Source organism: Sinohyriopsis cumingii, chromosome 2 (assembly GCF_028554795.1).
Source record: "Sinohyriopsis cumingii isolate HCF-2022 chromosome 2, ASM2855479v2, whole genome shotgun sequence".
Lineage (NCBI taxonomy): Eukaryota > Metazoa > Mollusca > Bivalvia > Unionida > Unionidae > Sinohyriopsis > Sinohyriopsis cumingii.
In genome coordinates this window covers 19,095,664-19,110,780 of record NC_142962.1, presented here as the reverse complement: position 1 = coordinate 19,110,780, position 15,117 = coordinate 19,095,664, and the positions used below count along the sequence as shown (strand labels likewise).

Genomic DNA, 15,117 nt, shown 5'->3' with positions numbered 1-15,117 from the left:
TTTTCCATTCAGTTTGATAAACATTATAATAATAATAGTAATAATAATAATAATAATAATTTTAATATATACTCAAGTTCTTCTTTATGAACAATATTTTAGAAGAAAACATGCATAAAATAGCAGTTTGATCCAACAAGATGGAAGCACCAGTACATGTATTCCATAAATTTACAGTTTTCAGAATACTATATTCTTCAGCTGAAGGAATAAAACCTGTGTATCAGCAATTCTGTAAGGCTATCCTCTTGTTAATCAATTACCAATGATGTCTGGATGTCCAAAGAAAGCCATCCTTGTATATCTTTTTTTAACAAAATAATTTCACTTGCATCAGGATAACTATAAATAGCCTCAACTGTACCTTAACTGTCTCATTTTGATGCAGTAGAATATATGCAACATATCTTTGAAGGACTTTTTTGCATTTAGAATAATCTTGTGTCTGTCTGTTACAGCTTGTTTTCAAACTGCACAAAATTATGATAAGCTTATGTGTTTATTATATTGATCTGGGTGATTGTACTTCTTTGCTACAAGAATCATGTTGATGCCGCTACATGTTCAAAGGTAGAAAGAGATAATTGTATTGACATTATTATATATGGGATGACAAGTTTCAATATTTGCTTAACCAAGAAAAAAAATTAAGATGATTCCTTTCCAATTTTCTTTTACTGTGAACTCTGTTTCTGATTAATTTATTTACTGTTTCATGTAATCAAGTCCATAGAACTAAGAAGATTCTGTTTATTTATTAAACAAATGATTTTGCAAATATTAAGTGCCAAGCTTCCTAGATTACTTTACCTTTACCTATTGTTCAAAGTAATTACAGGTAGCTGTTTCAGTATGTGCTGACTCGTCCGTTTTACTTATTCAGTTTGTTATGAAAGATAAGATATTAAGCCTTTCGTCACAAATTTAGTATCAAGGATCTCAATGTTATATGCTCGCCTTTTGGCATATTATGCCATTAACTTTTTTTATCTGCATAATAATATTCTAATTACTTACCTGGACCAAACTATGTAGATACCTTGCACTTGGAGCAGGGAGCCATTGCAGAGTAAGAAAAGGTCAAATGTCAAGGTCACTAAGATTAAAAGAACAACCATGGTTTGTATACAATAACATCAGTTCTACATTACAAACATGGACCAAACTTTGTTGATAGCTTCTCAACCATGTAAGAAAGAAACCTATCAACTTTAGGGTCAGAAGGTCAGATAAATTGTTTCTTCACAAAATTCAGTTCTCAACCATGTACCTTCACCAAAGTTTGTGGATGACTTGCACATTTGCTAAAAAAGAAGCCTATTTGATTTTCATTCTCCAGAGTCAAAAATTACATGCTGTTTACATAATAACTTTAGTTGAAAAACATATAGCCTGATCAAGTGTTGAAGGCTTGCAAGAAAGGTATGACTTTGGGGTTAAAATCTGAAAGGTCATGGTCCGTACAAATTGACTTTGTGGTTAAAATCTTAAAGGTCAAGGTCATTACAACTTAACAGAAAAATAGGGTTTCCAGAATAACTTTTATTCTAGAGTTTATTCTTTGACCAAATTTTGTTGATGGCCCACACATAGAGAAACCTTTAGATTCTAGGGTCTTGGGGTCAGATGTTACTGTCAGAATAGGTCTGATGTTACTGTCAGAGTAGGTCTGATAAGAAAATACTGGTTTCTGCATAGTAGTGTTAGTTCAAGACCTTATACCTTGATCAAAGGTCATTTAAACTTAATGGGCAGTATTCTTCAGACTCAACCATGCTACTTCTGGCATTGAGAACTATTGAACACAGGATGTGCATATATGTTTAATTCATAGTACATTTGTTGTTTATTTAACATAGTCATGCCATTATACCATTTTCTATTGGAAGCTTTTTCTTGCACATGTCTGAACTGTTCTATGCAAATGACATTAACTGTTTAAATGTAATCCATTTACTGCAACTGAGTTTAATTTGCAATGTTTGCATTTGAATGATGCAGGAGAAAACATTATTTGTTCTTTGCTTCCAATAACTTTACATCAGATGTTACATAAACATTATGCATTTCAGTTTTCTTATTGACTTAGATAGTAAATATACTGTCGTTTTTGTAAAGGAAACAATTTGCAATATTTTTCTACTTTTATTTCTTGGGTATGTTATGTTTTGTGGCTTTGTTGTTGTCATGTTCAGTGATGTATCTGAACTACTTTATTGTTCTGCAGAGAAATAAAGCCGATTGAATTTAAATTTGACAAAAATGTTTATTTTTATGCCATTTAGATTCATTGATCTAAGATGTTTGTATAGGTTTTAGCTTTCCTTCTCAGAATGTCAGGATATTCTTAAGCTCTAATTTAGTATATATAAATGATAATGACCGGCATCTGGGAAAGATGCTTCTTGCTCCTTCATTTCTCTTTTGGTGAAGTTCACATGCAGTCAGAAGGTCAAACACAGGTTGTTGTATACATTAAATTGGTGTTTATCAGTGGTTTGTTGTCAAAAATTAAAGTTCATGTTTCTCTTATTTTGCCCTCCCAGATTCACTTGGATCGGTTGAAGGTAGATTTGTCTGCCATATATTATCCAGTTGACAACCCATGCAATACTGTTAATCACATTTTAGCAGCAGTAAATTTTCTCTAAATTGGTAAATTGAGCTCGTTCATTACATAAAGTATGTAAATCATGGATCCACTAAATGTATTCTATTTCTTCACAGTCTTTACCATGAAAAATGTTTTTATTAACTCCATTTCTTTAATGAGTTCTGGAAAATTTGATGCTAATACAAATTTTGTGATTTACAGTATCCATATTGTTAAGGTGTCATGTATCATCATGGTGTACAATCATTGTCCTTTGTTTTTCATTGTCAGGGTGTCCTCTAGGTGCTTGTCATAATACCCAGTATAGCATTACATATACACCCATGTTAATGAATCAGTCAGTAAAGTATTTCTTTAAATTTTATTTCACCTGGCTGTATGGCCAAGCAAACTTATGGCATGGTCTGGCATCCATGTACATTGCTATTTTTGTCTTTTTGAAATCTCCTGGGCCAGTTTCAATCAAACTTTATAGGAATGTTTGCCAGCTGAAATTGTTTTTTAGTGTACAAGTCTTAAACATTTAGTGGCTTCCTTAACAGCCATTCAGAAATTTTCAAACAGCTTGGTCCTAGGAATATATCTTAGGATATGCTCAATTAAGATTGTGTCTGGGGGATCCTGTAGTAGTGGTATGGCTTCCATAGCAACTGTGTGGATAACCTACAAGTCATTAGTATCGTGAAAACTTTCTGACCATATCAGACCAAATTTGATTAGTAGAGGCCTAGCATGTAGAGGCCTAGCATGAACACCTTGCACATTCATATGACAATACAATATCTAGTTATGCTAAAATTACGTAGAAATAGTTATAAACCCCGTCAGATACCACCAGTTACTACCAAAATTATTTTGTCATTGGTGACTTTCAACCCAGTTTACAAAACATGCATCATGGATTAAAGATTTCCCACTCAATCTGATGGATTTGGAAAGGGAGATTAATTGCTCAGTATGAATAATGGATGCCCACTCAGTTTGGTGGATTTCACTTAAGTGTAGTGGAAAATCCACTCAATATAGTGGAAGTCCATGACAGGTTTTATTAAAGCCATAGTGGGTTTTATGGCACCCTTTGCTGATTCTCTTGTATTCACTCCACAAATTGACAGACTAAAGAAACAGATGGTAGAAACCCCAGTGTCATAGACCTGACTAAATGGTAGGTTTCAATTTTGTACTTTTACCTGTACAAACTGTATAGTGGTAACATTTCTTATTGTATTCATGAGTGGTCTAGCTAGATATACATAAAGAAGAATGTGTGTAACAGAGAGAAAAAAAACAGGCCTTAAATTTCTTGGATATCTTCCCACCTATGTCCATGACAAAACATCAAAACGATTACCATGTACAATGTACATCCCTGTTGATTGATTATATCTACATGTACCTGTTCTGTATCAAGTGGTAACTTCGTTGTACTTTCATGATAAATAATATTTCATAAAAGTGCTTAATTTACTGGTAATTTATCGTAGTTTACCTTTTATTTTCATAATGCATCCAGGACCCACTTTGAAGAAATTATTTAAGGCAGTAATACAAATAAAACTCAAAAAGAGATTAGAAATGAACCCTATACTATTTATATCATATTTGTGCAATCAACAACATCATAATTCTTTCAAAAGTTTATTCTGCAAGAATAATGTGGCATTACATGTTAAAATTAAAAATAGATACATGAGTTACGCTATGTAAAGATTCTTCTTTTACCTTTATCATTAAACATTAAATATAATATTGTTTATGGGAGAGTGTGTGAAAATTGTTTAAATGCACAGAATTGTGTAAACTGTATTGACTGTTGTGCTCTATCAGTTTCCATTCATGTCATGAACAAATTGATTTCAATCAGATAAAAAATTACTTTCAGTCATCACTTTTTTCGTTGTGTGAATCTACATTCATCACCAGACACTGGACAAGGAGTGACATTGTCTCTTTGAAGTCATTGCTGTGGCTATTATTGTAGCTTCCTGCCATAAGTCAACAACTGTCATTCATGACATTTCCTCCCAGCTACTGTTCAATGTCACACTTCTGAAATGCAAACTAACTGTTGAATTAAAATATTAAAAAACCACACACCTGAAAACTTAAAAGATGTTACTTTGTGAAAAACAAATTTGTACTGATAAGCGTGTTTGAGGATTTCATATTATCGTGTAAACCTGGTTTAAAACTAAATATAATTTTGTTATTTTCTGAATTACAAACTCACTGTTTAATTTAAATTGCCTTCAAACACTGCTCCCCCCCATTTTGGACAGCACTGTGTATGTGTCATTGTGAGGGAACATGTTAAGCAAATGACTTAAAAACAACAGTTGGAATGAAAAATAAATCACAACATTTCTTGCATTTTTTATTTAAATAATGGAATGAAACCATTTATTACTTTACTTATCTTTGTTTAATTTTCCTTTTGTTTCCTTATGTATTAGCTATTTACAGAATATAAAAGAATCCATGATTCTGGTCAGGTAGACAACGAACTTGAGCTTGGAGAAGGTCAGCTACAAAATACAATTTTACATAATCCACAGAATGTAATGAATAAAAAAAATATCAAACATTGCAAATTAAATACACATAACAAATTCTACCAAGAGTATATGTTTAAAGTCGTTTAAAATATGAAGCCAAGTATTAATAGCAATCAGTGCAATTAGAGGTTTTTTTATCCATGGGGCAATAAAACTTTATCCACCATGAGCCATGACATGGACAGTCCATGATAACGGCTACAACTGGTCACTGATGGAAAGACCAGGAAATGCTTAGGGTCCACAATGGGAACATGGCTTTTTTGTAATCCTTGATGCATGTACTGTAGTTATCATGTTACTACTTCATTTGACTTAATTTAGACCAGTGTATGCCAGGTCAGTAATATCAGGCCCACTTGAACCTCTTGTTTAATTGATCTGTAAGTTTCTTTCCACTCATTTTGATATGTAATGTTACACACTTTGTACATTCAGAGTACATGGTTAGAGATACGGGAAAGCCAACTATTATATGTCATTTCTCACTGGTTACACTTTGCACATTCGGAGTACATGGTTAGAGACATGGTAAGGCAAACATTTATAAGGCATTTGCCACTGGCTAATTAATTAATTAATATTTGGATGGATGCCAGATAGATTTATTGATTGCAGACAGATTGTCTTCAATAATGAAACATGTTTATTACCTTGTTTGGTACTAAAAGAAACAGAAAGTGTAGGTCTATCCTGTACATTGCTTTTATGTTCAGCTTACATTTATATTCTCCATTATGAAAATGTAATTAGTGGCTTATAGTTGCTGCAGTTTTGAAAGTAATGCACTTATTAGAGAAGTTTATACATCTTTGCATAAGATAATCATTCTGAAATCTTTTGTCAGTATGAAATAAAGTTGATATCTCTCATGTGATCTTTGTTTATTTAAAAAATGAGTAACAGTCATGTGTTTAATTTATTAATACATCTTTGCTTGTATATTTTGGGACATTTAGAGTTATTTCCAAAAGCAAAACCAGTATTACAGGTAACTCATGGCAAATTCCCATGTTTTTAGTTGCTGCCTTAAGTTGGAGTATATGATATTGTGACAACTGTCTGTCCACACATATGTTCCTTATTTCATTTCTAAACAGTAATTTCAGTTTCCACTTTTCCACTTCCAGACTTGGTAATACCTTGAATTTGGTATAAGGAACAAGCCCATCAATTTCATGGTCAAAGTTGCAGGTCACTATGACTGAAAGAAGACAAATATTTCTGTACAATTACATTATTCTACATCACAAACCAGGACCAAACTTGGGTAGTCTGACAAATCAGCCCCAATCCTATGTTTGTATTTTGTAAGGTATGAGGTGTGATTTCACCTTTCATAGAACTCACTTAAGTATACATATCCATCATTTTTAGACCCGTAACATTATTCATTGCATAACTTAATATGTTTTGCCAAATGGTTTCCTGAGAGTTTTACAAATAGGTGGGATGAGACTCCAAACCACACACATCATACCAGTACTGATTTTGAGGCTGATTTTGAGACTAATACTTGGGTAAGGAAGAAGTCTATCAATTTTGGGCTCAAAAAATCAATGACTGAAGAAACATTTTGGTTTTAGCACAATACATTTTGTTCTATGTCATAAATGTGGACCACCATGTGGCTGGCTTGCATGTGGAGTAAGATAGAAACCTATTGATTTTGGTATGAAAACATCAAAGGTCAAGGCCACAGTTGTGGCAGGCTTGTACTTAAAGTAAGAAAGAAGCTTCTAGATTTGGAGACCAATATATCCAAGACCATGGTTTGCAGAACAATGTGTATTCTTGATTAAACTCTCTACCAAACTTTCAAAATGACTTTAACTTAGGATAATGAAAAAATCTCTAGATTTTAGGGTATATGGATCATGTATCACAGTCAGTAAATCTAATAAGAAAAACATGTTTTCTGTGGAATAAGTTTTGTTCAAGACTAAACTTGCCAAATTCTTATCACTCTTCTATCAAATTTGATGAATTTCTATCTAGTGGTTTAGGCAGAAATAATGTTTTGACAGGTGCATACATGGGTGGAAGGTATCAGAATATCCCTGATGCTAAAATCACTAGAATTTTAATATTGTCATACATCAGTATAAACAGTCATTATCTGTACTGCCTTACCCTGCTTGGCATGCAGCATTCTTGCTTGGGGAAACAAGTTTTCAAGGCATATTTGGAGATCAGCAAAAAGGCGTTTTGACAGGTGGAAAAAATGGCAGACATCTTATACATAAGGAGTCTGAAACAGATAGACTTGTTATTAGTTAAGATAAAGCATTATTAAATGAAGTTGTAATACCTAGTCATTTACTGAAATTCAAGTCAAATAATTTTTCTAGTTGCTTACTTTGTGAGACAAGTCTGTTAATCATAACTGCCATGAACTGTAATGTTTTTTTATACATACACTTCAAGGCAGTATATGGTTACTATGGGGTTTATCCACAGTTTTATTCTCTTGGGGGGGGGGGACTTTGAAAAGGGTGTGATTATTTGTTAAATGTAGGTTTCCATGAAAATACTCCGATTTGACTAGTAAAGGAAGGTTTTAACTGAACTCCCCACCCCACCCCACCCCACCCCCTAAAAATTGGTAACTGTTACATATACATACATGGGTGTATATGAAACATGGAGTAGTGTGTAGCATATTGAACTCAGAATGTAGAATCTAGATAATGCATTTTTGGTGTCCAGTCGTGTCCATGTTTGCGTGACCGCGCTTAAGTAGCGTAGAAAAGTTGGTGGGGCAACTTTGTATTGATCTCTAGTTTTATACTAGGACTTAATGCATGTACTCCATATATTAGATTTTACAAAATCAATTTGCAAAACCCCAGAGCTGCAACTGTTTGATACTGTGTAGCATTGTTTTACTTTAAATTTGGTCACATTCAACTTTTTGGACAGATATGTATTTTGGAAAATAGGGGCTTCATCTTGCAACTTTAAACCAATGTACAGGTTTGTAAAATACTCTTATCATGTGCTAATCATAGTCTATTCTAGAACTTGAAATTTAAGCAGAAAATTTCTTCTCATATTTGCTGGAATATTGTAAATGTATAATGGATTTACTGACAACATAAAGATGGGACCCAAAATTGTCATTGTCATTTGGTTGAGTTATGGTGCCGATTTTTAGAAAATAACTTGAATCCCACAATTGCATATCCTAGAATAGAATAGACATTGGTTAATGATTATTAGACAGTTTTTAGTGTAAATTATTTAGTCTTAGTCACTAAGGAGTATCATTATCAGTTATCCATGACCTAGCTTTGTAGCATGCTTGTTTTGCCTACAAACAATCATTGTTTATATCCTCCTATTGTACGCATCATTTGATGTATCATTTGTTGCCATTAGAATGTAGATGACTTGAATCTAAATACAGCCAAACCTGCCTCATAGGTCACCAGCATAAAGCAGTCACCAGTCTTAAATAGCCACCTTTTTATGCAGTCCAGCAAGTTAACTTTAAGAAGTAATGAACACCTGTGAATTAAGGAGTAGTCTTCAGAACTCGGTGTCCTTTTTTTTCTCCAGATTTGGCTTCCTAAGCCAGGATTGGCTGTAGTTAGTAAAATTTTCAATCACAGTTAGACAACGAACAGTGTCACAAGTAGTGAGCTACATTTGTATGCCCCTTATCATTAGTTTAGTGTTTGATAGCGACACAGTATGGAATGACGACAAGTCAGTGGAAACTTGTCAGGTGAGGCAATTGCACTGAGCCCATGCAAGTTTTCTGACTCGATCGTTTCATATGGAGTCACTTACAAACCATGCAGTGACTCTTAAGCATCATTTCCTGTCATGTGTGGAGACTTGACCAAGAAACTTGGAGTGACTTCATGACTGAATGATGTAATTGGTGATATCACTTCAGGCTGATGTATTTTTCTCATCGACTGGGTATGGTCTCTTACCATGCCTTCATGTGGCTCTATTTCACAATTTAAATCTAGTTGGAGGTGGGGTCATTAATGCTGGTATTCATACCTGTGCATCAATTCCTTATTAAGTCTTATCCATCATGAATTCCATTCCTGCTCAATAACTTTTGAATGACATTATGGATTGGAACTGAAATCGGTATAAATTTTAACAGAAAATTGTTTTCCTCATTGTATGTGGATTAAAAATGCATTGTGGAATATTTGTCATGGAAATCACTTGGTTCAGTTCCCCATTATATTTTATTACAGAGACATTACTGTTGAATTAAGAGTTTTGTACTGATAAGCTTGGAATATAAAAAGTTTCTTTTTGATTGATATGCAAATATTGCTATAAGAGTTGCTATAGTTACTTGGAGACTGAGATGATAATGTAAGCCTGGAAGTAGAATGAGTTCTCACCTTTTTCGTCTCATGCTTGAAGACTATATACATATGATTTGCTACTAGCCTAATGAAAACTTGGAACCTTAATGATTAATAATAACCAATAGTAATTATTAAAGCATTGTTTTTATACTGCTTGCTTAAAAAAAGTCTTACTGACCTTAAAAATTGTAAATTCTTCCAAAAAGGCCAGAGGAGAATTCCCTTCACTGGGGGAAATTTTATATATATATATATATATATATATATATATATATATATATATATATATATATATAATGTCACATTGGTGTGGCTGCATGCTTTATTAAAATCACAAAACATCCACCATAAGGTAGTTCATATCATGTTGCATTTTCCATCCCACCTTGTTCTGCATTTCATTTCCACACACAAAAATTAAGTTCTCCATCTACAGTTATCAAACATTCTAAATAACTTTCATTGCTAACAGGAAGAAATTTTTAGATTGTGGCCTAAAAGGGTCAAGATGATAGGGTCTGGAAGAAGAAAAACTGACTTGTATACTTGAATCCATGAACAAACTTGGTAGATGGCTTGCATTTGAGATATGATAAACACCTATTGGTTTTAGGATCAAAAGTCAGGGTCACAATGACCAGACATGTCACTTGTCCCAGTTTGCTCAAGATCACCCAGAATTGTTTTTTTTTACAAATCTCAAAATCCCAGTTTCCTGATTTTTTCCCCCTGATAATCCCAATTTTAAAAAATTTCTGATTTTTTAAAATTATAAACATTACCATCTGATTCACAATTGCTGTGCAAAGAGAGCAAACATGATGTAGAAATTCTGCAAGGAATACACTACAGTTATACCGTTAAAAAAATTATATTATTTTTCCATTTTCATCTTTAATGCTAATATTTAGTGTGTTTATTGAATTAACACAAAATAATAGCATAAAAGATCAAAATGGAAAAAAAATTGTTTTACGGTATGACTGTAGCATACATTTTATGTTAAGTAAATAACATAACACAGTTGGGATGTCTATTCCTTTGTAAAGTTTTTGTAAATATGTGGTCACAAACACTGATACTGATTTTTTTTTCTTCATGTGGCTGGTCTAAATGACTCAAAGAAGAAAATGGTTTCTGCATGAAATCTTGAATTATTTATCACCTACTTTGAGCAGACTTTATGGATGGCCTGCATTTGAGATAGGGAAGACAAATTCTTTTAGGGGCCATAGATCAAGAGGCAAGATCACATTAATTGAAAAAGGGAAATTTGATTTCCATAAAACTGATTAAATTCTGTTTCATATGCCTTGACTAAACATTGTAGATGGTTTGCATTTTTTGGGACACCCTTGATTTAGATTTCAAACAGTGAAGGTCAAGGTCAGATGGACTCCAGAAAGGATAATGGTTTCCAGAAAATATATTCGATCCTATTCAGAAAACTATGACCAGACTTTGTTGATGACTTACAGATAGACAAGAAAGGCACCTTTTGATTTTAGGTTACAGTGTTAAGGTTGCAGAGGTGGAAAGAAGAAAATGGTTTCCACAAAATAATTTAACATTTGGGCCATTTACCCTTACCACAGACTTTGAGTCACCTATCAGTAAAACAGAGCTTATATTTTAGTATTGCTTGGCAATGACACATACACAAGTTAAATGGGTGCTCTGACTTTTAGTACCTGTGTGCTTTCCCAGTGAAAGGGGGTTTTGGATAAAAGTATAAGAATGCTACATACAACATAGTTGATATATAATATACCATTGACAGAACTCTTGCTTATGAAGTAATTTACAATATCTGTGTTGCCTTAGACTGAAAAGTTTCAAATTTGTTCCATTATTTTTTTATTTTATTTAAACATTATCAAACCAGAGAAATGCGTTAATTCTGGACAATATTTTGTCATCATCATTATAGGAACAGGAGATGGAGAAGCAGCAGCTGCTGTCAGAGCAGGCCCGCCTCTCTGATAGGGGTGTGGCCGAGATGGTCCTATTGTACATCAGTGCTAGCAGAGGTAAGGAGAGAGAGACAGAGAGATTGATGGATGGACAATTTGTAGCAGTATAAGCAAGTCATAAATGAAAAATATCCACTACTCAGAAAGATGCTGTTACTTATTGTAATTAATATATATTAACCAAAAAAGTAAGGATTATTTTCTACAATGTCTTCCTTTACAAATGAAAGATTAGTAATGAAGTTGAATTATGTTTCAGATTTGTTATTGTTGTCCAAAGTTTTAAAATGTATGGGTCAGTCCTTAAAATTTTACATTGTTACATCAACAGGTTGTGCAAGTCCCATGGTGACAGATACAATTGAACTAGGAATCTCGCTGTTGAGGGGAGGCAACTCTGATGTTCAGAAAGTAAGTCACTTCTTTTGTCTGTTAATTTGACATCAAATCAGCTTTTTATAGAGCAAGAGACACTGGAACAAATGGCATTCTCAGGAACTGATTATAACAATACCTTCCAGCTTGTTTATTGTAGAGATTCTAACACTGTTGAACATCATGACAGAAGGGAATCGCAAAAACTGAAAAACATAGCCAGTACAAAAGGTTTATATTCTAAACGTCTTGAAAATTAAATAGTTATGTTACATTTCAGAAAATGTTGCATCACTTGAAAGACAAGAAGGATGTGGGATTCTTTAGCTCCGTCGCAGGCCTGATGCAGCAATGCAGTGTCCTTGACCTTGATGCTTTTGAGAGAAACAACAAGGCTGAGGGTCTTGGCATGAGCTCTGATGTCAGTGTTGGCGAGAAAAATTTGTCCGATGCAGAGGTCACCTGCAAACTATTCCGCTTACTACAGTTACTCTGTGAAGGGCATAATCTAGGTATAGAACTGTCTTAATTGTCTGTAACAGACATTTGTTTATTTGTGCACTTGTACTTTATGCAAATTTACTTTATTTGAGCCATATTACCTGTGTTTTATGCAAAAATACTTTTATAAGTTATGTAATTAATGCAGTACTTATGCAAAGAGTGTTTGAAAAGTTCTGAATATTTGATTATTGATTTTTTTCTTTGACCCCGTCAAGAAATCTAACATTGATTGATTGACAAAATAACATTCATAAAATGATCTGCATATGCATATGCAGCATGCCACACACCTGCAGATATAAGTATAACATAGGTAAATGACAGTGATATACATGTGAACCTCCTGACTGGGATGGTTTGCCTCCTGAGATATGGTGTGTGTTCCATCCCTCTCATCACTCATCAAAATCTCTCACATACTCAAAATTATTATTTCAAAAACAATTCAGGAACAGAAATTTAGGTGCTTTTAGGGTACTCTCTGATATCAAAGTTGACTAGGATAAAGTTTGCAGATGTATTTCTTGGTCATATCATAAAGTTTTTTTTATGTGGTCTCATGGTGTTAAAAAATGGTCACAAATCCATTGATGATGACCTATGTTCTTGAAGATGAAGATGCTCAATACACACTGAAAGATGTTTTTATCATCACTGGCATTTGAGTATTTAAACCTCACAAGGCTTGTGCCAGATGGGTTCCCTATTTATTGACAGCTGATCAAAAACTGGTTTAAATAGCCAAACAGCTACCTGCCAGATATGAAAAGGATGATCAAAGGTATTTGAATAAGATTTTCACAAGTGATAACAATTCTTTTTTTTATATTTTTTTTTGCTGTAAAATTACAACTTGAGAAAAAATAAAAAAGTTTGGATTAGAGATAATGAGTATAGATAACAAATTGCTTAATTTAGTTTTAGTGTCAGGAGAGTTTTGTGCACATAATTTTTCAGTTCAAAAGGCACTTGCACCAAGGTACTGTACCTGGCTCAGCTAGTGACACTGGAGATTCTGACCCCACCAAAGTTTTGCCAAAATTTATGGAATGTATCAGAACCATCCATCTTAGTACCATTATCTTGCAGTATCCATCTACCCCATGACAATGCACCAGCATAAAAATCCACTGATGTGACAAATTTACTGAAGAAACACAGCATCCAGACTTTGCCACATATTCCATACAGCCCTTATATAGGTCCAAGTAATTTTTGACAGAATCTCATTATCAAAGATTCACAGAGGTGAAGAATGCAAGCTGCCATGCAGTTGGAAGTGCAGTCATCCATTGCATGAATAACATACCAAAATTAGAATACAAATGACATAATTGGACATGAGACAAAGAAAGTGTGTAAAAAATACAAATTAGCATAATTGGATAATGAGAAAATGAAAATGTATAGACAATACAAAATGGCATAATTGGATAATGAGAAAAAGAAAGTGTATAGATAATACAAAATGGCACAATTGGATAATGAGAAAAAAAAAATAGAGAATACAAACTGGCATAATTGGATAATGAGAAAAAGAAAGTAGATAGAGAATAAAATATGGCATAATTGGATAACGAGAAAAAGAAAGTATATAGAGAATACAAAATGGCACAATTGGATAATGAGAAAAAGAAAGTATATAGAGAATACAAAATGGCATAATTGGATAATGAGAAAAAGAAGTATATAGAGAATACAAAATGGCATAATTGGATAATGAGAAAAAGAAAGTATATAGAGAATACAAAATGGCATAATTAGAAAATGAGAAAAAGAAAGTATATAGAGAATACAAAATGGCATAATTGGATAATGAGAAAAAGAAAGTATATAGAGAATACAAAATGGCATAATTGGATCATTTAATGAGGCAAAGATGAGGTGCATAATAGATTACTTTGTGGAGATGGCAAGGATTGACCACCTGTCTTGAGAGACCAAATTCTTAATGAATAGATTTTATTGATTATATTGTGTTATGACCTGTGATGAGGAACCACATCATGAGAGACCATGCTTTTATCAACAGAATAAGTGGTTTTGCAATTGCAGAATTAAACAAGATTAGCTTTTCAAAGCCACCGATGATAAGGTCTAATATTTCACCCACTTCCATGTGAGCTGCACTTATCCATTCAGCATGAATCAGCTTTATTAATGAGGTTGCAGTTTCCAATAATACAGAATACTTGTCATCACCAGTGACATCTTCCTTTTCCCTGATGAGCTTTATGACCTGTTTAGCATATCAGTTGTGGAAGGGTGATGTTAATCCGGCTTATTAGTAATTGTTTGTTGTCAGAGTGTTTAAAGTTGATCTATACATAAGGCAGGTACAAACAAAGGAGTGATTTGATTGTTGTTCAGTTTAGTTAGCATATTCGCTTTTTGATGGGTTCTAAACATGTCAAATATTGCCAATGCATGCAGATCGCATTGAGCAAGTGCCAGCTGATCACATGTTTGGTATATATATATATATATATATATATATATATATATATATATATATATATATATGGAATGATGATGTTATCCACATAATGAATCATGGATTCTTGTTGACTCTAGTTTGAATCTGCTTGAGTCACATCCCAATAGTCAAGAAAAACTACACCCTCGGGCAGGCATCTAGTAGTTTTCTTTGTGCAGATGAGATATGGAGGCAGGAGGGTAACAGGTTGTGTTATAGTGAGTTAAATCGTAATTTGTGTCTAGTCATCGAGTAAAGAAATCAACGCTTGTTTTGA

At 33.4% G+C, this 15,117-nt stretch overlaps 1 protein-coding gene across 8 annotated transcripts in view; it reads left to right on the top strand.

Annotated features, from left to right (window-relative positions):
- The window catches only part of LOC149804420 (ryanodine receptor-like), a 538,410-nt gene that overhangs the window by 413,842 nt on the left and 109,451 nt on the right, over nucleotides 1–15,117 (top strand). For all 8 annotated transcript variants that reach the window (XR_016415653.1, XR_016415652.1, XM_089940121.1 and 5 more), the window contains 3 exons: nucleotides 11,443–11,542; nucleotides 11,817–11,896; nucleotides 12,141–12,372. Coding sequence is in view for 6 of the 8 variants with exons in the window: in XM_089940121.1 (XP_089796247.1) it covers nucleotides 11,443–11,542; nucleotides 11,817–11,896; nucleotides 12,141–12,372 (412 nt within the window). In the remaining 2 variants the exon portion in view is untranslated. The remainder of the gene's footprint in view (nucleotides 1–11,442; nucleotides 11,543–11,816; nucleotides 11,897–12,140; nucleotides 12,373–15,117) is intronic.